This window comes from Bos javanicus, chromosome 14, assembly GCF_032452875.1.
Source record: "Bos javanicus breed banteng chromosome 14, ARS-OSU_banteng_1.0, whole genome shotgun sequence".
NCBI classification, from domain to species: Eukaryota; Metazoa; Chordata; class Mammalia; order Artiodactyla; family Bovidae; genus Bos; species Bos javanicus.
Window position 1 is genome coordinate 47,746,295 of NC_083881.1, and position 23,814 is coordinate 47,770,108.

General features: G+C 39.1%; 1 protein-coding gene across 1 annotated transcript in view; it reads left to right on the top strand.

Moving 5' to 3' along the window:
* The first annotated feature begins 572 nt into the window (after positions 1-572).
* EIF3H (eukaryotic translation initiation factor 3 subunit H) overlaps positions 573-23,814 on the top strand; it is a 97,106-nt gene continuing 73,864 nt past the window's right edge. Inside the window, exon 1 of the mRNA XM_061439099.1 lies at positions 573-736. Within this exon, the coding sequence (XP_061295083.1) occupies positions 605-736 (132 nt within the window). The 5' untranslated portion in view covers positions 573-604. The remainder of the gene's footprint in view (positions 737-23,814) is intronic.

Genomic DNA, 23,814 nt, shown 5'->3' on the forward strand with positions numbered 1-23,814 from the left:
CTTTATACGAATGACACGCTACATGAATGCTAGCTATAAAGCAATTATGATTCACTACCTAGTGAATACCGATTAAACATAAAGGGGAAAACACTTTCAAAAATTTCTTTTTGCCTTTCTTAAAGTTTTCAATACGAAAGAAGCCCCCAAAAGCACAATGCACATGCTCAAGGCGTTCCACTGCCGAAGAAAGGCTGGAAAAGAGAAGGGAGCGGGGCCTCCCCCGCCGGCCTTTCCTAACAGCCCCGCCCGCCTTCCCTAACAGCCCCGCCCGCCTTCCCTAACAGCCCCGCCCGCCTTCCCTAACAGCCCCGCCCGCCTTCCCTAACAGCCCCGCCCGCCTTCCCTAACAGCCCCGCCCGCCTTCCCTAACAGCCCCGCCCGCCTTCCCTAACAGCCCCGCCCGCCTTCCCTAACAGCCCCGCCCGCCTTCCCTAACAGCCCCGCCCGCCTTCCCTAACAGCCCCGCCCGCCTTCCCTAACAGCCCCGCCCGCCTTCCCTAACAGCCCCGCCCATCGAACGCCAGACTGCGCCTGACGTCAAGTGAAACTTTACTTCCGCTTCCGGCAACTCACGTTTCTCTTTTCCTGTCCGGCTGGAAAGATGGCGTCCCGCAAGGAAGGCACCGGTTCATCTGCCACCTCTTCCAGCTCTACCACCGGCGCTGCAGGCAAAGGCAAAGGCAAAGGAGGATCCGGAGATTCAGCCGTGAAGCAAGTGCAGATAGATGGCTTGGTGAGTGGGGTTCCTTTTCTCCCGGCCCACGTGGGGAGCTCAGTTCCCAGCCCGGTCTTGCCAGGCGTGCTCTCCGACAGTCTCCCCTCTGGGCTTGCTGAAGCTGGGCCAAGGATTTCCTGTAAAACCTTCTGTCTTTATCTTCACTTTATGTTCGGAAGACGCGGCCTCCTTCTCTGCCGTCTCATCGGGGAGTTGAGGACTCAGAAAGTGGACCTGGGCTCGGGTGTGTGTGTGTGTGACAGATTTCTTGGGGGCTTGTTTTGAGATGCTTGGGACAGGGTATTTGGAGAATGACTATTCTGGGAGGCAAGTATGTGACGGAGGTGTCGATAAGGATATAGGGCTTTTGGAAGGGAAGAGTAAACTTTGTTTCCCTGTTGGGATCTGACGTCTGTAACTTTCCAAGTGGAGATTAGTTTGTAGCCACTTTTGAGCCTGTGGTTCAGCGGTTACGTGAAACCGCGTTATTGGAATAAATACCTTATGTTGACTTCTTTCCCTCTTTGTGAATATTGGAGTGCCTTGGGATTTGGGTTTAGGCGTCCTTCCACCTGGTCTCTGCTTGACAAAGCAGATGAAAGCGCAACTCTGATGTCAGACGGCTTGGCTTGAAATCCAGCGCTAAAATTAGCTGAATGACGTCGGGCATATTATTAATCTCTTTGTGCTTGGTAAGTTAAATGGTAAAAGGTGTTAACATGTACTTTTAGCTGCTGCTGTTACATTTGCAACAGTTATAGTAGTAGACTTTCTTTAAGGCCCTCTTTTCAAGATTTTAAATATTAAATTTGTATTCTGATAACTCGTAGGTTTATGTTTCTTGTCAGAGGTGGTTCTTGAATGCTACTCTTACGCATCTTGCTGTCACTGTTAGGATATCTCATAGGAACTTCAAACTTAATGTGTCCAAAATAAAATTTTTGACTCTTGCCCTGCTTCTCTTCCACGCATCAATCTTACCTCACTCTTTCCTATCTTAGTAAATGGAACTGCTATCTACCTGTTTGAAAAGTCAAAACCTGAGCATTAAGGTATGCTTGTTCTTATTTTACCCTTGGCGTCCAGTCCCTCAGCAAATTCTGTTGGTTCTACGTCCAAAATATATCACATTTCATTTGCTTTTCTTCTAGATTCCACCAACCAGATCCACTTAAAATGTAGTATTCTTACTCAGTCTTCAAGGCCCTGCTATTATTGTCTCTTTCTTCAGACTCACCTACTTTCTTCTAAGCCTCAGTCACAGTCAGCTTTCAGTGTTTTATTTTCTCAGCCTGAAATACTGTCTGAAATATATCTTCCTACTCCGTGGCTTTTTTTTTTTTTTTTTTTTTGAGCCTTTAAGGTATTGGCTTAAGTGTCAGCATCTCAAGAGAGGCCTTGCCTAACTACCGTGTAAAACATAGCTTCATTCCCATTACTCTCCATTACATCACCTTCATTTCCTTTATAGCATTTTCCACTACTTGCAATTGTTTTATTTGTTTTCTTGTTTTTCTCCCCCAGTAGAATGCAAGCTACTGAGGGCAGACAGGTATTACGACTTTTCATCTGTTATGTTCCAAAACTGAATTAGTTAATTGAGATAGATAGGATAAATTGATGAAAAAAGTATTTTAGTTTCTTTTTTGTAGTACTTCCATTTCATGTTCTGATATCTTTTTCTGTAGATTATTTTCATAGCGTCTTTAATTGTTCTCTTAGCCTGCTTCAGTCCATCCTTCATACTTTTATTAAAACATGCACTTTAATGTGAAAGTTCAGACATGGTTAACTTCCCTCTTGAAATGTTTTTAGTGCCTTTGCAATGAGTTCAAGGCTGACCAAGATGTCCTTGGCTTTTGTGTTCAGGTTAACTTGCCACTATTCCCATGCTTCATAGGAATGGCTCATTCCAGCCACCCAGGACTAATTTGCTTAGTCTGATGTTTAATCACATTTGTTTCTGGCACCTTGGTGATAGCCAGGACCAGATTTCCTTTTCTTCTTGAGCCTTTCTTTTCGAACCTTTAGTTTTGTTTCATCAATCTTTATACCTTTCTCTTAATACGTGGCGATTGTCAGGCTTTTCCATATTAAAATGTCCAACCCTGTCTCGTTTTACTTAGCACTTTGCATTCATTCTTGGGCTTCCCTGATAGCTCAGTTGGTAAAGAATCCATCTGCAATGCAGATGCAGATGCAGTGCAGAATTGAACCCTGGTTCAATTCCTGGGTCGGGAAGATCCACTGGACAACGGATAGGCTACCCACTCCAGTATTTTTGGGCTTCCCTTGTGGCTTAGCGGGTAACGAATCCACCTGCAATTGTGGAAGACCTGGGTTCGATCTCTGGGTTGGGGAGTTCGCCTGGAGAAGGGAAAGTATGCCCACTCCAGAATTTTGGCCTGGAGAATTCTGTGGACTGTGGAGAATTCCATAGTCCATGGGGTTGCAAAGAGCTGGACACGACTGAGCGACTTTCACTTGTGTTCATTCTTAGTCCCCACTTCTTTTTTTTTTTTCTTTTTTTTTCCCCACTTCTTTCCTTTGATGTCAGTGGTTAAATAATTCATCTGTATTTGTGGTCTTCCAATCTTTCTTCAACTCAATGCTACTAGAATCTGCCATCACCAGTTTCTTGATTTAGTTTTTAATAAGATCATTGGTAACATTAGTAAAAAACTGTAAAACAACAGGATATACATGTAAAATAATGTCTTTAATACATAATTTAAGTAATCACAGAATAAATATCCATTTACCTGGCTTTTAACTTGAGAAATAGAATTTTTAGTCTCTAAGAAGTCCTTTCCATTTCATGCTTTTCTCCCATCCCTTTTTTGTACCTGTAATCACTCTTGTGAGCTTTGTTTCAGTAATTTCTTGGTTTTCTTTATAGCTGTATCACACAGAGTATCCCCAAACGCCTTGTTTACTTTGGTGTGTTTATATTAATAAAAAGGATGAAGTGTTAGTTAAATCATATTGCATGTTCACCTGTTTCTTGAATCATATATATATGTATCTCACACCATGATCTTGAGATTATTCTGTTCTAGAGTGAGGAGCTCTCATTCATTCATTGTCATTACTACTTAGCATTTCATTGCATGCGTAGAACATAATTTTCCTCTTCTACAAGTTAATGGACAGTGAGATGACTTGCTTTCCTTGTGTGAAATGGTATCCCTCGGTAATGTTAACTGTCCATTCCAATAGACTTGACAGCCTGTTTTTTATGTATGTTGTGCAGTCGGTACTCAGTGTATCCTTATAGAATGGACGAGTTAATTGTCATTGTAGTCAGGTGATCTCTTTATTCCTAGGTAAGATCAAGCTAATTCTTCCTATTGGACTTTTCATGTAAAAACCCTCTTTGATCCCCCTAAACCAGTCTGAATCTTAACCTTCCTTATGTATATTACACTTTTGATACTCTAGGTCTGGTCCAAGGACCAGCAAGACAAGCAGAATTGGCCTTGCCTGGTAGCTTGTTAGAAAGACAGAAACACAGTATCTCAGAATTTCTCTTGATCTGTTGTTTCAGGTGATTTATAACATTTTAATATTTGAGCAGTGCTGCTCTGGGCCACATCAGTCTCTTCTTTTCTCTGAACTTTTTATTTTTATGGTGAGAACTTGTGTTACTCATCTTGGCATGTGATCATATGGTGTTAATGAATGATCTACGTATGTTAAGGAGAGTCAGGAAGAGTACTAGTTCAGTTTAGTTGTGTCCGACTCTTTGCGACCCCATGGACTGCATGCAGCATGCCAGGGTTCCCTGTCCATCACCAACTCCCAGAGTCCACCCAGGCCCATGTCCATTGAGTTTGTGTTGCCATCCAACCATCTTACCCTCTGTTGTCCCCTTCTCCTCCTGCCTTCAGTCTCTCCCAGCATCAGGGTGTTTTCCTGTGAGTCAGTTCTTCACATCAGGTGGCCAAAGTATTGGAGTTTCAGCTGCAGCATCAGTCCTTGCAATGAACATTCAGAACTGATTTCCTTTATGTACTGGTTGGATCTCCTTGTAGTCAAAGGGACTCTCAAGAGTCTTCTCCAACACAATAGTTCAAAAGCATCAATTCTTCAGCGCTCAGCTTTCTTTATAATTCAATGCTTGTATCCATACATGACTACTGGAAAAACCATAGCTTTGACTAAACTAACCTTTGTTGGCAAAGTAACGTCTCTGCTTTTTAATATGCTGTCTAGGTTGGTCATAGCTTTTCTTCCAAGTGTCTTTTAATTTCATGGCTGCAATCACCATTTTGGAGCCCCCCAAAATAAAGTCTGTCATTGTTTGCACTTTCCCCACCTATTTGCCATGAAGTGATTGGACCAGATGCCATGATCTTAGTTTTCTGAATGTTGAGTTTTAAGCCAACTTTTTCACTCTTCTCTTTCACTTTCATCAAGAGGCTCTTTAGTTCTTCACTTTCTGCCATACGGGTGGTGTCCTCTGCATACTGAGGTTATTGATATTTCTCCCGGCAGTCTTGATTCCAGCTTGTGCTTCATCCTGCCTGGCATTTCGTGTGATGTACTCTGCATCTAAGTTAGATAAGCAGGGTGACAATATGCAGCCCTGACGTACTTCTTTCGTAATTTGGAACCAGTCTGTTCTTCCATATTGTTCCATGTTTCTTCTTGACCTGCATACAGATTTCTTAGGAGACAGATCAGGTGATCTGGTGTTCCCATCTCTTTAAGAATTTCCCACAGTTTGTTGTGATCCACACAGTCAAAGGCTTTGGCATACTCAATAAAGCAGAAATAAATGTTTTTCTGGAACTCTGTTGCTTTTTCGATGATCCAGCGGATGTTGGCAATTTCATCTCTGGTTCCTTTGCCTTTTCTAAATCCAGCTTGAACATCTGGAACTTCTTGGTTCATGTACTGTTGAAGCCTGGCTTGGAGAATTTTGAGCATTACTTTGCTAGCATATGAGATGAGTACAGTTGTGTGGTCGTTTGAACTTTCTTTGGTATTGACTTTCTTTGGGATTGGAATGAAAACTGACCTTTTCCAGTCCTGTGGCCACTGCTGAGTTTTCCAAATTTGCTGGCATATTGAGTGCAGCACTTTCACAGCATCATCTTTCAGGATTTGAAATAGCTCCACTGGAATTCCATCACCTCCACTAGCTTTGTTTGTAGTTATGCTTCCTAAGGCCCACTTGGCTTCACATTCCAGGATGTCTGGCTCTAGGTGAGTGATCACACCATTGTGTTTATCTAGGATGTGAAGATCTTTTTTGTACAGTTCTTCTGTGTATTCTTGCCTCTTCCTCTTAATATCTTCTGTTTCTGTTAGGTCCATACCATTTCTGTCCTTTATTGTGCTCATCTTTTCATGAAATATTCCCTTGGTATCTCTTAATTTTCTTGAAGAGATCTCTAGTTTTTTGCATTCTATTGTTTTCCTCTATTTCTTTGCACTGATCACTGAGGAAGGCTTTCTTACCTCTCTTTGCTATTCTTTGGAACTCTGCATTCAAATGGGTATATCTTTCCTTTTTTCCTTTGCCTTTAGCTTCTCTTCTTTTCTCAGCTATTTGTAAGGCCTCGTCAAACAACCATTTTGCCTTTTCGCATTTCTTTTGCATGGGGATGGTCTTGATCCCTGTCTCTGTACAGTGTTATGAACCTCCATCCATAGTTCTTCAGGCACTCTATCAGATCTAATCCCTTGGATCTATTTGTCATTTCCACTGTATAATGGTAAGGGATTTGATGTAGGTCATATCTGAATGGTCTAGTGGTTTTCCCTACTTTCTTCAATTTAAGTCTGAATTTGGCAATAAGGAGTTCATGATCTGAGCCACGGTCAGCTCCCGGTCTTGTTTTTGCTGATTGTATAGAGCTTCTCCTTCTGGCTGCAAAGAATACAATCAATCTTGTTTTTGGTATCCACCATCTGGTGATGTCCATGTGTAGAGTCTTCTCTTGTGTTGTTGGAAGAGGGTGTTTGCTATGACCAGTGCGTTCTCTTGGCAAAACTCTATTAGCCTTTGCCCTGCTTCATTCCGTATTCCAAGGCCAAATTTGCCTGTTACTCCAGATGTTTCTTGACTTCCTACTTTTGCATTCCAGTCCTCTATAATGAAAAGGACATCTTTTTTTTGGTGTTAGTTCTAAAAGGTCTTGTAGGTTTTCATAGAACCATTCAGCTTCAGCTTCTTCAGTGTTACTGGTTGGGGCATTGACTTGGATTACTGTGATATTGAATGGTTTGCCTTGGAAACAAACAGAGATCATTCTGTCGTTTTTGAGATTGCATCCAGGGACTGCATTTCGGACTCTTGTTGACCATGATGGCTACTCCATTTCTTCTAAGGGATTCCTGCCCACAATAGTAGATATAATGGTCATCTGAGTTAAATTCACCCATTCCAGTCCATTTTAGTTCACTGATTCCTAGAATGCTGACGTTTACTCTTGCCATCTCCTGTTTGACCACTTCCAATTTGCCTTGATTCATGGACCTAACATTCCAGGTTCCTATGTGATACTGGTCTTTACAGCATCGGACTTTACTTCCATCAGCAGTCACATTCACAACTGGGTGTTGATTTTGCTTTGGCTCTGTCTCTTCATTCTTTCTGGAGTTAGTTTCCACCGATCTCCAGTAGCATATTGGGCACCTACCGACCTGGGGAGTTCATCTTTCAGTACTCGTAGGTATCCCTAAGTGAAGTTACCCGCCACATGTAGGCAAACCTAAGTCCATCTGACTTTTTCATCTCAGGTTGCTTTCAAGACTTGGATGACCCTGCAGACATCCTGGCCATAGTTTCTTGCCCTTAAGGTCAGAGAGCTTGTTGAAATCCATTGCCTTTTTATAAGGTTGCTTCTCTGTCTTGGCTAGTGTCAGTAGTGTTGCAGTGGAATTTTTTTTTGGAGTATAGTTGCTTTACACTGCTGTGTCAGTTTCTCCTATACTGCATAGAATCAGCCATATGTATACATACACATGTCCCCTCTTTTTTAGATTTCTTTTCCATTTAGGTCATCATGGAGCCCTAGTAGAGTCCCTGTGCTATTCAGTGGATTCTCATTGGCTGTCTATTTTATATATACTAGTGTATATATGCGTTCTCAGGTGGTGCTAGTGGTTAAGAATCACCTCGATCTCTGGGTTGGAAAGATTCCCTGGAATAGGAAATGGCATGGCACTCCAGTATTCTTGCCTGGAAAATTCCTTGGTGCAGAGCAACCTGGTAGGCTGTAGCCCATGGGATTGTAAAGAGTTGGATGTAACTGAGGGACTAAACGCAAAGCGCAAGTGTATGTACGTCAGCCCAATCTCCCAATTCATCCCACTGCCCTTCTCCTTTGTTATTAATAAGTTTTTTGTCTACATCTGTATGTCTGTTTCTGCTTTGCAACTAAGGCATCTATACTACTATTCTAGGTTCCACATATATGTGTTAATATGTAATATTTGTTGTTTTTCTTTCTGAGTCTGCTTGTATGACAGTCTCTAGGTTCATCTACTTCTTGGCAAATGACCCAATTTCATTTCTTTTTATCACTGAATAACATTCCATTGCATTTATGTACCACATCTTCTTTATCCATTCCTCTGTTGATGTCTATTTAGGTTGCTTCTGTGTCCTGACTGTTGTAAATAGTGCTGCAGTAGACAGTGGGGTGCTTGTATCTTTTTTTGCAAATAATTTTTTTAAAATTAGTTTTAATTGGAGGATAATTGCTTTAAGTGTTGTATTGGTTTTTGCCATACAACACTGTGAATCAGCCAGAATTATACATATGTCCTCTCCCTCTTGAACCTCCCTCCCAGCACCTCTCAGGCCCCAGCCATCTGACCCCCTAGGTTGTCACAGAGCATCAGGTTGAACTTCCTGTGTTATACAGCAATTTTTCCAATGGCTATTTGTTTTACATATTGTAATATAAAGCATTCTGTGTGACAGACTTTAGGTTCATCCACCTCAGCTCAGCTGACTCACATCCATTCCTTTTTATGGCTGAGTAATATTGCATTGTATATATCTACCACAGCATCTTTATCCATCCGTCAGTGGACATCTATGTTGCTTCTGTCCTGGTTGTTGGAAATAGTGCTGCAGTGAACATTGGGGTTTATGTGTCTTCTTTTTAAACGTCTTTTTTGAATTATGGTTTTCTCTGGGTATAATATGCCCAGTAGTGGGAATGCTGGGTTATGTGATAGTTCTGTTTTTAGTTCTCCATAGTGGCTGTGTCAGTTTACATCGCCACCAACAGTATAAAAAGGTTCACTTTTCTCCACACCCTCGATGGCATTTATTGTTTATAGAGTTTTTGATTATGGCCATTCTGATTGGAGTGAGGTGATACCTCATTATATTTTTGATTTGCATTTCACCAGTGATTAGTGATATTGAGCACCTTTTCATGTGTCTGTTGGCCATCTGTGTGTCTTTGGTGAAATCTCTCTTCACATCTTCTAAACATTTGATTTGCTTGGTTGTTTTTTTTTTTTTTTTTATATTGAGCTGCGTGAACTGTTTGTGTATTTTGGAGATTAATCCTTTACAATGTTTTTTCCCATTTTGAGGGGTTTCTCTTTGTCTTGTTTATGGTTTCCTTTGCTTTTAAGTGCAAACACTTTTAAGTTTAATTAGGTCCCAATTGTGTATTTTTGTTTTTATTTTCATAACTAGGAGGTGGGTCAAAAAAAGATCTTGCTGTGATTTATGTCAAACAGTGTTCTGCCTATTATATCCTTAAAGAATTTTAGAGTGTCTGGCTTTATATTTAGATCTTTAATCTATTATGAGTTTATTTTTGTGTATGGTGTTAGAAATGTTCTAATTTCATTCTTTTACATGTAGCTGTCCAGTTTTCCAACCACCACTTATTGAGATTGTCTTTTCTTTGTTCTTCTATTCTTACCTCCTTTGTTATAGATTAAGTGACCATAGGTGTGCGGGTTTATGGCTGAGCTTCCTAGCCTGCTCCACTGATCTTTCTCTTTTTTTTTTTTTTTTGTGCCAGTACCATGCTGTCATGATGACCGTAGCTTTGTAGTACAGAAAGCCTGATCCCTCCAGCTCCATTTCTTTCTCAAGATGATTTTGCTGTTTGGAGTCTTTTGTGTTTCCATAAAAATTGTAAAATTTTCTGTTCCAGTTCTGTGGAAAATACCATTGGTGGATTCATAGGGATTGCATTGAATCTGTAGATTGCTCTGGGTAGTACAATCATTTTCAGAATATGGGTTCTTCCAGTCCAAAAAGATGGTATATCTTTGTGTCATCTTTGATTTCTTTCATAAGTATCTTAATAGTTTTCTGCATAGAGATCTTTTGCCTCTTTAAATAGGTTTTTCCTAGGTATTTTGTTCTTTTTGTTGCAATGATAAATGGAATTGTTTCCTTAATTTCTGTTTCCAGTCTTTCATTGTTAGTGTAGGAGTGCAAGACATTTCTGCTTATTAATCTTGTATCCTGCAACTTTACTGAATTCATTCATTAGCTGTAGTAGTTTTGTGGTAGCATTTTTAGAATTTTCCGTGTATACTATCATGTCCTCTGCAAACAGTGACGGTTTTACTTCTTTTCCAATTTGGATTCCTTTGATTTCTTTTCCTTCTTTGATTGCCGTGGTTAAGACTTCCAAAACTATGTTGAATAGTAGCGAATGTGGCACCCTTGTCTTGTTCCTGATCTTAGAGAAATGCTTTGTTTTTCACCATTGAGGATGATGTTTGCTCTGGGTTTGTAATATAATATATGGCCTTTATTTATGTTGAGGTAGGTTCTCTCTATGCCTACCTTGTGGAGAGTTTTTTTTTTTTATCATTAAATGGGTGTTGAATTTTGTTGAAAGCTTTGTATGCATCAGCTGAAATGAACATACAGTTTTTGTTCTTCAGTTTGTTAATATGGTCAATCACATTGATTTGTATATCTTGAAGAATCCTCACATCCCTGGGATAAATTCCACTTGATTATGGTAAATGATCCTTTTAATGTGTTGTTGGATTCTGTTTTCTAGTATTTTGTTGAGGATATTCGTGTCTATGTTTATCAGTAATATTGGCCTATAATTTTCTTTTTTTGTGATAGCTTTGTCTGGTTTTGGTATCAGGGTGATGGTGGCCTCCTAGAATGAGCTTGAGAATGTTCCTCCCCCTCTGCAGTTTTTTGGAAGAGTTTGCGAAGGATGGGTGTTAGCTTTTCTCTAAGTATTTGATAGACTTTGCCTGCAAAGTCTTCTGGTCCTGGACATTTGTTTGTTGGAAGATTTTAATCACAGTTTTAGTTTTATTACTTGTGATTTATCTGCTCGTATTTTATATTTCTTCTTGATTTCAGTCTTGGAAGTTTGTACCTTTCTAAGAATTTGTCCATATTTTCGAGGTTGTTCACATGTATTAGTCTCTTATGATCCTTTGTATTTCAGTCGTAACTTTTCCTTTTTCACTTCTAATTTTATTGATTTGAGTCATCTCTCTTTTTTTCTTGATGAGTCTGACTAAAGGTTTATCAATTTTGGTCATCTTCTCAGAGAACCAGCTTTGCTATTGTCTTGTTTCTATTTCATTTATTTCTGCTCTGATCTTTATGGTTTCTCTCATTCTTCTAACTTTAAGTTTTATTTGTTATTTTTCTAGTTGCTTTAGGTGTAAGGTTAGATTGTTTATTTGAGACTTTTCTTGTTTCTTGAGGTAGAATTGTATTGCTATTATATAAACTTTCCTTTTGGAACTGCTTTAGCTGCATCCCATAGGTTTTGGTTCATTGTGTTTTTTTGGTCATTTGTTTCTAGGCTTTTTTACATTTCCTCTTTTGATTTCTTCGGTGATCTCTGGGTTGTGTGTGTGTGTGTGTGTGTGTGTATGTTAGTCACTTAGTCATGTCTGACTCTTTGCGACCCCGTGGACTGTAGCCGGCCAGGCTGTTTTGTCCATGGGATTCTCCAGACAAGAATACTGGAGTGGATTTAGTAGCATATTGTTTAACCTCCATGTGTTTGTGTTTTTTACGGTCTTTTTTTCCCTGTAATTGGTTTCTAATCTCATAGCAGGGTGGTCAAAAATGATGCCTAATATGATTTCAATTCTCTTAAATTTACTGAGACTTGACTTGTGACCCAAGATGGGTTCTGCCCTGGAGAATGTTCCATGTGCCCTTGGGAAGAAAGTGTATTTTGCTTCTTTCAGATGGAATGTCCTCTAAACATCAATTAAGTGTATCTGGTCTAATGTGTCTGTTAAAGCTTGTGTTTCCTTATTATTTCTTCCTGAATAATCTATCCATTGGTATCAGTTCAGTTCAGTCACTCAGTCGTGTCCAGCTCTTTGTGACCCCATGGACTGCAGCACTCCTAGCTTCCCGATCCATCATTAACTCCGGGAGCTTAGTCAAACTCATGTCCATTAAGTCGATGATGCCATCCAACCATCTCATCCTCTGTCATCCCCTTCTCCCGCCTTCAATCTTTCCCAGCATCAGGGTCTTTTCTAGTGAGTCAGTTCTTCACATCAGATGGCCAAAGTATTGACGTTTCAGTTTCAGCATCAGTCCTTCCAATGAATGTTCAGGACTGATTTCCTTTAGGATTGACTGGTTGGATCTCCTTGCAGTCCCAGGGACTCTCAAGAGTCTTCTCCAACACCACAGTTCAAAAGCATCAATTCTTCGGCGCTCAGCTTTCTTTATAGTCCAGCTCTCACATCCATACATGACTACTGGAAAAACCATAGCTTTGACTAGACTGACCTTTGTTGGCAAAGTAATGTCTCTGCTTTTTAATATGCTGTCTAGGTTGGTCATAGCTTTTCTTCCAAGGAGCAAGCATCTTTTAATTTCATGGCTTCAGTCACCATCTGCAGTGATTTTGGAGCCCTAAAAGATAAAGTCTGTCACTGTTTCCACTGTTTCCCCATCTATTTCCCATGAAGTGATGGGACCGGATGCCATGATCTTTGTTTTCTGAATGTTGAGCTTTAAGCCAGCTTTTTCACTCTCCTCTTTCACTTTCATCAAGAGGCTCTTTAGTTCCTCTTCACTTTCTGGCAGAAGGGTGGTGTCATCTGCATATCTGAGGTTATTGATATTTCTCCTGGCAGTCTTGATTCCAGCTTGTGCTTCATCCAGCCCAGTGCTTTTCATGATGCATATAAGCTAAATAAGCAGAGTGACCATATACAGCCTTGATGTACTTCTTTCCCAATTTGGAACCAGTGTGTTGTTCTATGTCCAGTTTTAACTGTTGCTTCTTGACTTGCATACAGATTTCTCAGGGGACAGGTCAGGTGATTTGGTATTCCCATCTCTTTAAGAATTCCCCCAGTTTGTTGTGATCCACATAGTTTAAGGCTTTGGTGTAGCCAGTAAAGCAGAAGTAGATGTTTTTCTGGAACTCTTTTGCTTTTTCGAAGGCCCAGCAGATGTTGGCAATTTGATCTCTGGTTCCTCTGCCTTTTCTAAATCTAGCTTGAATGTCTGGAAGTTCACGGTTCACGTACTGTTGAAGCCTGGCTTGGAGGATTTTGAGCATTACTTTGCTAGTGTGTGAGATGAGTGCAGTTGTATCCTTTGGTATAAGTGGAGTGTTAAAATCTCCCAGTGTTACAGTATTACTGTTGATTTCCCCTTTTATGGCTCTTACTAGCATTTGCCTCTTGTATTGAGGTGCTCTCCTGTGTTGGGTACATCAATATTTATAGTTGTTTTATCTAATTGGATTGATGTTTTGATCATCATGTAGTGTCTTTCCTTGTCTCTGTAATAGTCTTTGTTTTAAAGTCTGTTTTATCTGACATGAGTGTTGCTATTCCAGCATTCTTTTGATTTCCATTTGCATGAATTATCTTTTTCCATCCCCGTACTTTCAGTCTGTATGTGTCCCCAGGCCTGAAGTGGGTCTCTTGTACACAGCATATATATGAGTCTTGTTTTTGTGTCCATTCATCCAGTTTGTGCCTTTTGGTTGGAACATTTAACCCATTTACACTTAAGGTAGTTATCATTATGTATATTCCTGTTATTGGAGGAGGAAATGGCAACCCACTCCAGTCCTCTTTCCTGGAGAATTCTAGGAGCCTGGTGGACAGAGGAGCCTGGTAGGCTGCGGTCCATAGGGTCACACAGAGTCGGACATGACTGAAGCGACTTTGCATGCATGCATTGGAGAAGGAAATGGCAACCCACTCCAGTATTCTTGCCTGGAGAATCCCAGGGACAGAGGAGCCTGGTGGGCTGCCGTCTGTGGGGTCGCACGTAGTCAGACACGACTGAAGCGACTTAGCAGCAGCAGCAGCAGCATATTCCTATTATGAGTTTGTTAATTGTTTTGGGTTTGTTTTTGTAGGTCTTTTTTTTTTTTCTTCTTGTCTTTCCCACCTGGAGAAGTCCTTTAGCATTTGTTGTAGACTACTGGTTTCTTATCTTTTGCTCTCTTGTCACCTTTGGCTTCAACCAACTCTGTTATGATCAGAATTTCTGATCTTAATGTACATGATTTCACAAGGTTATCCAGCTATTTTCAGCCTTGGCAACCCTTTTCTGGGCCTTTAGCCCCAATGTTGGGAAGAAAAGCCTCTATAAAGTATTAGGCTTTGAAGAGGGTGTTTGTCAGTTCTTATTTTTTGTGGTCAGATTCTCTTACCTTACCAAGCTGACTTTAGATAGTCTTCTAGATAAAAGTTTCTGATTTTGGCACTCACATAAAAACTTGGTTGCATTTGCTTTTCTCTGGGTAATTAGTTCATAATTTTGTTGTAAAATATCATATTGACTCAGATGGTAAAAGCATCAGCTTGCAATGCAGGAGACCCAGGTTCCATCCCTGGATTGGGAAGATCCCCTGAAGAAGGAAATGGCAACCCACTCCAGTACTCTTGCTTGGAAAATTCCATGGATGCAGGAACCTCGTAGGCTACAATCCATGGGGTCGCAAAGACTTGGACAAGACTGAGCGACTTCACTTCCACTTATCATGTATACCTGTGGCCAATTCATATTGATGTATGGCAAAATCCATCACAATATTTTAAAGTAATTATACTCCAGTTAAAATCAATGAATTAAACTGTGTAAAGTGAAAATAAAAGAGAAAAAAATAAATTGTACTACTTGAATATTATTTCATTTGGCTCGACATGGGAAAATAGAGAATAGCTTATTTTTTTCTCTGCAAACTACTGTTCGTACAAGATCATTCTATAAAATGGTTATCTCCTGTAAAGATTAGACTTGACAGCAAAGTATAGTATAATTTACAAAGCCATCTATTTGATGAAAACTACTTGTTTTATCAAAACTGAAAGGGCTAAAGTGATACTGGTATATACAAGCACCATATTCTGGAGTTTATTGATTTTGGTATCAAGCCCAAGCATACAAGAAAAAAAAAATGAATTCAGTGAAATAGTGGTAACTGAGTATTAACTTAATAAAAGTATAAAGCTTTTTCACTCTTTGGGTCTGAATATTAACCGTATTTTGACATAAAATTTTAAGGATTTATTTTTCTCTCAAGTACCTAAATGCTATAGGTATTCATTGTATCCTGATGATTAATATGAAACTTTTTTTTTCTCAATACCGTTACCTTCTATCCTTGTCTCCAGCTAGTTTTCATTTGATACAAGTAGCAGATGTTTGTTGTATATATGGGATAGCAATAATTACTAACATTAGATGTTAGTAAAAACATATGTTCATAAAAATCTGGAGAAATATAAAAAACACAAAGGTAATTAGTTTATAAGCTCATAACTTGAGGGTTGTTACACCATTAAGAGTTTGTAATTTAACATTTCTGTTTTTCCAATGCTTTAATAAATTGGATAAAATGAAATACCTATACAAATAGGTTTTTAATAAATACCTATCACTGAAGTTAATGAGTTAAAGAAGGTTATGCATGTTTTTAAGCATAGTAAGCACGTTGCCAAACTGCTCTCTCAAATAGTTGTGTGGTTCCTTGTGCTTTCCCACTTACAGAGTATCAAGTGCTGTTGCTTGGCACCATTGCCAACTGAAAGTTATGATTTCTTAATCCTTCTTTTTAAAATTAAATATGCCTGTTAGTATGCTTGTTACAGTGTGATTCATCAGTTCAGTAAATATTTCCTGTCTGATAATGATAACACTCACATGTATGCCCAGGTCACCCAGTCTTCTGGTGTTATCTTTGTCCCTTAGAGTTTCCCTTGGATTCTCTTAAGATCACTTACTTAGTAGCAAAAGCCCTTTGGAAAAAAAACTCATTATACAAAATAAAATCAAAACTTTACTCTTTATCTTTTGTTTACAGCCTTCAAACGAGGACTTGTAGGTATACTGCTTTCAAGTTTGGTTTAATGGTAACCTTTAAAACAAGACCAGCATCTTTTTCTTTGGGATAGAAGAAGACCCTTTTTACATTTTGTACAGAAATGCATCATCTTCAGTTTTGTTCTGTAGGACCTCTTGAGGATAAAAAGCATGAATAATCACCTCCTCCTGGGGTTATTGTGGTATACTTTTTATGCTGGAAAATTGAAGTGTTTTTAATATATTAAACCTATTTCATTAAACAGCCATTTTGCTGGATATGCATGGTTCACAAATCAAAAGGCCAAAAAGAATAGGTAGTGAAAAGAAATTGTCACTTTCATTTCCTAAGGGAAATCCTATTTATTCTTTTTTAATGTTTCTTTCTGGACCTATTTTAGCACATATTGCATCCTGTTAAGGAAGCAGAAATAAACTATTATAGAAGCACCTAAAGATCACCTTAAGGCTTGCTGATGAAGCAGTGGTTCATGCTTCTGAATATAACAAAATTAAACTGTTAGGAAGCAGACAGCTTATAAGAACTTTGAAATTTTTTTTGTTTTGTATGAGAGGAAATTTTGTTCCATCTAAGCCTTTTACTTTAGGAAAACTATCTTTTAGCTATATGTGGGGAAATTTGCTGATTGGTTATATATATTGAGTTGGTAAAGTATAAACTTAATGTTATAAGTTAAACATCCTTATCAGTTAACATTTAATTGAAATTATACATTTGTATGTTCAATTGCATCATTGTACTTTCTCATGACTCGTTTTTATGATGAGAGCAGAGCTGTTCTGTTGACTTTCTTGAGGTTGCATTGTCCTTCTTCCTCCTTGCCCAACACTTATTAGTTGATTTAACTTTAATACTGTGGGCCGTCAATGAACGTAGATACAAGAGAATAATTACAAAATGTGTTTTTTCAACTTCAGTATTATAAAAATGATATTGATTAAGTGTATTGTAATGAATCCCATATGTGTCAGGAGCAAAATATCTTTTTTTTTCCCTTACTGAAGTTACTTGAATTTCTTTCACATCAAAACTTAACAGCAGTGATTTAAATCCTATTTATTATTTGACTCAGCCCTTTATGAAATAGAACCCCATCCCACTTGAGCCATAAAATGTGTTAAATTTAAGACTAATGCTGCTTTCTGCTTTTTGAATTTACATTTTGGCAGTAACTACCTTCTTTGTTCAGTGCTAGAAAAAAATGATCCAGGCTTAACCAAATAAGAAATCTGCCAAGTTCACAGATCAGTCAGTGAGAGAAGCCAGAATTAAATGAAAGTCTAGATATTGACTTTACTGAATATGCTAAGGGGAGATTCTGTGGCATTACAATTTCTCTGAGACTTAAATTCTTTTACTGTAATAGTTGTTCTTTGACGGTGATTGATGTGAGAAATTCAGGCTGTGGACCTTACCTCCCAGAATCTTCACAACTGGAATAAAGCCAGCTAAGAATCATGCATCCTGTCTGACCTCTTCTGTCTGGCCAGCAACTGGAACAGTTTGGACTTTGCCTTTTTTGTTTCAAACTTTTAAGAAACTCTAGTAGTGGATCTAGTATGTATTTTTAGTGGGGATAATGATGTTTTTAAAGAAACTTAACATCTGTTCATACACATACATGTAGACGCAATATTTTGAATAAATCAGTTTAATCAGACCATTGACTTTTTAAAGCAGATTAAAAATGTATTGTCCTGAAACCCTGTGGTATTGATTATTATAAGAGATGGTTCCAGGTACCATTGGACAGAGGAGCTTGTCAGGCGACGTCCTTGGGATCACAAAAGAGTTGGATATGACTGAATAACAAACAACAAAGAATAAAGCTCTAGGTACAAGTGCGTTATAAGTCTTAATAGAAAATGGAAGTTTGGTGTCGGGTGGCTGATTTTTAGTAAGTCATATTTGTTTCTTATAATGCTGAAAAAGATCTCGAAGGAATAGACCAAACATTCTGAGGAGACAAGTGTAAGCATCATGAGGATATTTGTCATATTCTAGTCACTCACTAAGTATTTGTGGGATAGATGAATGGATGAATGAATGAGATTGGTTGAAATATTTATTGTAATAATAGTAATTATAATAGTAGCTAGCATTCATTGAGCTTTAGTAGGCACAGTGTTGGAGAAGGCGATGGCACCCCACTCCAGGACTCTTGCCTGGAAAATCCCACGGACCGAGGAACCTGGTAGGCTGCAGTCCATGGGGTCGCACAGAGTCGGACACGACTGAGCGACTTCACTTTCCCTTTTCACTTTCATGCATTGGAGAAGGAAATGGCAACCCACTCCATGCTCTTGCCTGGAGAATCCCACGGTCAGGGGAGCCTGGTGGGCTGCCGTCTGTGGGGTTGCACAGAGTCGGACACGACTGAAGTGACTTAGCAGCAGCAGCAGGCACAGTATGCTAGGTATTTTGGCTGAATGGATTTTTGGTCCTCATAAGGATGCAGGGAGATCAAACCAGTCAATCCTAAAGGAAATCAACCCTGATTAACTGGAAGGACTGATGCTGGAGCTGAAGCGCCAGTACTTTGGTTGCCTGATACTGGGAAAGATTTGAGTGTGGGAGGAGAAAGGGGCAACAGAGGATGAAATGATTGGATAGCATCACCAACTTAATGGACATGAGTTTGAGCAAACTCCGGGAGATAGTGAAAGACAGGGAAGCCTGGCTTGCTGCAGTTCATGGGGTCTCAGAATCAGACACTGAACAAAGGATGCTGTGAGATAGGTCCTGAATGACTCATTTATCTTCACAGGAGAGGTGATGAATGAAAGTGAAAGTTGCTCAGTTGTGTCCGACTTTTTGTGACCCCATACCATGTAATTCTCTAGGCTGGAATACTGGAGTGGGTAGCCTTTCCCTTCTCCAGGGGATCTTCCCGATCCAGGAATCAACCGGGGTCTCCTGCATTGCAGGCGGATTCTTTACCATCTGAGCTATCAGGGAAGCCCAGGTAATAACCTGGGCACGATACAATAACCTGCCTACGGCCCCAGACCTGGCATTCAAATTTAATTTTGAATTCTAGTGCTCAGGCTTAACTATGCTGTATGATTTTCCAGTTTGTACAGACCAGAAACTCACATTTGTGTGTACTTACAAGAATTAAGTTTTAAGCTTTTACGAAAGTTTTTTCTCTCACTTGAGCATTATTTTTTTCCTGACAAAAATAAAGATTAGTTCTAGAGTTATTGTGTACTAGACAATAAGTGGAAGACAGCAGATCAAGGTTTGCACATTGGGGCTTCAGCTGGGCTTACGCAATAATAATTCACTATCTTAACTCTGTCTTACAGAGCATGTGATTCAAAGTGGGCTTCTGCTGCTGAAATGAGTTTTTTGTTTTTTACCTTTCTTAAAAAATACAATGTTCGGAATAGAATCAAAACTAAGGGTAGTGGTCAGAACCCAGCAGGTGCTTGTCTGCTTCTGTAGCAAGCAAGAGTTGGGGAAAGCTATGAATTTGATAGCTACACAGTTTAGAGCTCATATCTGTTGAGGTGCTGTTATATTTTGAGAGACTTCATTATCAGTGAGGTAAATTAGGAAGTGTTTGGTTATAAACTCTGAATGTTCCACTCCTGAAGTTGGGAGAGAACTGTACCTCCTAATGTTACAGGGCCTGTAAACCAGTGCTTTTGGAAGGTGTGAGGTGTGGTCCCTGACCTGTCTGTCCCTGGTCTGCCTGAGATAAGCATGGGATTGAGACTCGGTCTTTAGAAGCTTTGACAGCAGTTTAATATTGTTATGTAGCCAGGCTTGTGATCCCTGGGCTTGTATTCTCTTACGTCTGTTAAATTTGTTTTCTCTTTCTAGTAAATAATTTTTATTCTTTGACTGAAATTTTGGTCTGAGGTGGACTGGAGGAAAATGAATTCTTTGCCACTTGTAGTTTGAGAAGCACAGTTATAAATTAGTGACTTTTATACCTATTCTATATAATAGCATCTTCCTATAACCAGCATCTCAATAATATTGTAATTGCTAAATACCACTAGATTTACTTTTTATGATTCGATTCCATGGTAAACCATTTTAATGTCAGCATTTCTTGGTCTGTGAACTCTTTTAACAAGATGAACAAGTGGATTCACTGTTGACTCTAGGTGCACAACACAGGTTGTAACCTCTGAGCATTCTTTATGAGCTTAGCTTTGTAAAGGAAGGTTAAAAATGATCGATGGTGTAGTTCCAACAATTTGAAACTAGTTTGGTCCCGAATCATTTAAACTGGGCTTTCAACAGATCCTTTTTATGTGTATTACAAAGACAGTGGGAAACCTACTGCTTTTCCTAGGGAAGAGTTATTGTGATAAGTTTGTGCAAAGTTTGAATTGATATTTTGCTGATTTATAATTGGCTTAGGTTAGACTTCTCTTAAACAGATCTCTCTGCTTGTTGAAAACTGGTCTATATATCTAGAAGTTACCTCTTTCGTCTTGATAGCATGTACATATGGGTATTTTCTGGTAATTTGTATATGTGTGTGCAGCGACATCTGTGAATTGAGTTGGGGAGTAACTATATCAGCAAGAGATTAGAATTTAAAGTCAGCAGGTGCTCAGGCTTATAGTGTGTGGATTTTTCCTTTTGCTCCCTTTTTCAAAGCCACTTAACCATGCTTCATTCAGTTCATATATTTTTTTAATATACCCTAAAGAACATACTAAAATCAAGACATACCTTATGTCCATAGCATTCCATCAACTCAGTAGCACTGTCAAAAAAGGAAATTAAATCAGTTCTTTGTGCAACTCCATGCAGTAAATTGCAATGATTGCTATAGATTAAAATCGTTTCCCTTAATTATTTCTTTATTCGGTGTTTTCTGAATTAAAAACAAATACTTGCTTAGTACTAAGTAATTAGAACTAAATAAATAAAATAAAAGTTCATAAAAGGTATGTCCTTCCACACCGTTGTTCATATAAACATAAATGCATAATGGCATATATATAATACATTTTTAGTACTACTTAATTTTTAAAACTCTTTCTAACTTTTTGTATGTCTTGGGCCTCTGGGAATCTGGCAAATGCCATGGATCTTTTTTCCAAGAACATGCCCTTAGGTACATACACACAAAATATTGCGTATGACTTTAAGAACTTCTCAGATCTCTCTTAGTTATTTGCAGCCTTCAGGTGTGAATGTTTGCTTTTAGTGTTTATGCACTTGGAGAAGTATACTTGTTAATGTAGAATTTTGGGTGGTGTGGATTTTAGACGTCTTTTTTTTTTTTGATGGGGCGTGTGTGCGTGTTTGTAAACACTTAAACATCCAATTTGTGGTGAATTAGTTTTTCCTAAACAGATATTTTTGGGTAACTGGAATAACATATTAATTACCTAATTAATCTTATTAAATTCTAAAATACTTTAAAGGAAAATGTCTAAATATTATACTTGGCTTCCAAAATAATACAGATTTATTTTGATTATTTAGACTTATTATAAACTTGAGCTTATATTTTATATGTGTATATATGTCAGAATGTAGCAGTGGTTCTTAATCTAATTTCTTGGACCTTCCTTGGGATCTTTGAACTCTGAAATGAAGAATAAAATTTGGAGTGGATACATACGAATTGTTTCTTCATCAAATAGGCTTTGTAAAAGTATGTCCAGTTTTTTAAAGTTAAGGTGTTATTTATACATGATAAAACTCACTCATTTTAAATTAATTTTTAATGTATTTATGTATGGCTTTGCTGGGTCTTTGATGCTGTGTGCAGGCTTTCTCTAGTCGTGGTGAGCAGGGGCTGCTCTTGTTTGCAGTGTGCGGGCTGCTCATTGTGGTGGCTTCTCTTCATGTGGAGCAGGCTTCACTAGGTGTGGCACGTGGGCTCATTAGCTGTGATACATGGGCTTAGTGGCTCCCCGGTATGTGAAATCCTCCTGGACCAGGGCTTGAACCCGTGTTCCCTGCATTGGCAGTCAGATTCCTGTTTACTGTGTCACCAGGGAAGTCCAAACCCACTCATTTTAAATGTAAAGTTTGATGAACTTTAGTGTTAATAGTTGTAAATAAATTGTATTATGGGCACCACAGTTATACAGTTATTAGAGCCCCTTTGCTCTCAGTATCTTCCCACTCACCTGGGCCCCAAGGCAACCACTTGTCAGCTGTGGTTTTACCTTTTCTAGAGTTCCATATAGGGAGAAGGCAATGGCACCTAGCTCAAGTACTCTTGCCTGGAAAATCCCATGGATGGAGAAGCCTGGTAGGTTGCAGTCCATGGGGTCGCTGAGGGTCGGACACAACTGAGCAACTTCACTTTCACTTTTCACTTTCCTGCATTGGAGAAGGAAATGGCAACCCACTCCAGTGTTCTTGCCTGGAGAATCCCAGGGACGGCGGAGCCTGGTAGGCTGCCATCTATGGGTCGCACAGAGTTGGACATGACTGAAGCGACTTAGCAGCAGCAGCAGCAGCAGGATTCCACAGAATGGATATGCAGTTGTTTATCCATTTGTGTTTAGTAGACCTTTGGTTTGCCTCCAGGTTTTGGCTATTACAAATAGTACTGCTGTGAACATTTGTGAGCATATCTTTGTGTGAATATTTTTTATTTTTCTTGGGTAAATTCTGAGGAGTCAGAATTTGGGTTATATAGTAAGTTTATATTTAATATTAAGATACCGCAATTACTGTTTTCTTCCTTCCCACCAACAATTTTTAGGGAGCTCTAGCTTTTTGGAAAGATCTCAGTTTCCACTTTTCTGAGTCAAACAAGGCCAACACCCCATTTCCTGACCCAGGACTGAAACTGGGCTGCAACCCAGCTCCTTGCTCTCGGGGATTGTATCTAAGTGTGATGTACCTATGGATATTGCTGTATTAACTCAGAGAGTTAATGCTCTGGTTTGTGAGTTCTCTCTTCTAGCTTGGTTGGCTAGTTAAGCTTTTCAGAAACGCAGTTTATTTCACATTTCTACCTGCACACAGGATAGAGAAGGTTGAGGTACTTCATAGGCCTGAAAGTTCCAGAGACAGTTCTTAAATTGCTTCTTAACTCTGAACTTCAAATTGCCACTTTCATTAGAGGAATCTTGGGTGGTAACTTCATAGACATATATTTACCAAGTAAAATAACCTTGACACTGCTCTTAGAAATACTGCTGATTATAAAAGTCATGGCAAACCTTTTCTGAAAGGATTTTATTAATATATTGACTCATAATTCATCAACAAAAACGATGTGAAATTATTAGTTTTGACTTATGCAGTAGTATCTGTGTCTGCCAGCAGATTGGGTTTCTTAATGGTGTAACAGTACTTTTAGCAGAAGCCTGAGAGTGTATTCCTGCTGCCCTCCTGTTCGTCTATCTTTAGGCCCTTTTGTACCCTTAAAATACAACTTGTATATTTTATGAAAAGCAAATATTAGTATTCTTTGAAACTAGTATTTTTTTAATCTCAGTTTTATTTATTTATTTTACTTTACAATATTGTATTGGTTTTGCTGTACATTGACGTGAATCCGCCATGAGTGTACATGTGTTCCCTATCCTGAACCCCTCTCCCACCTCCGTCCCCATCCCATCCCTCTGAGTCATCCCAGTGCACCTGGACTGGCGATTCATTTCACATGTGATAATTTACATGTTTCAATGCCATTCTCCCATATCATCCCGCCATCGCCTTCTCCCACAGAGTCCAAAAGATTGTTCTATACATCTGTGTCTCTTTTGCTAAACTAGTATTTAAAATCATAGTTAACACATACTCTCTTCACTCAGGTCTTCACAGGGCTGAGTGCTTATTCATCAGCCCTCGGCGGAG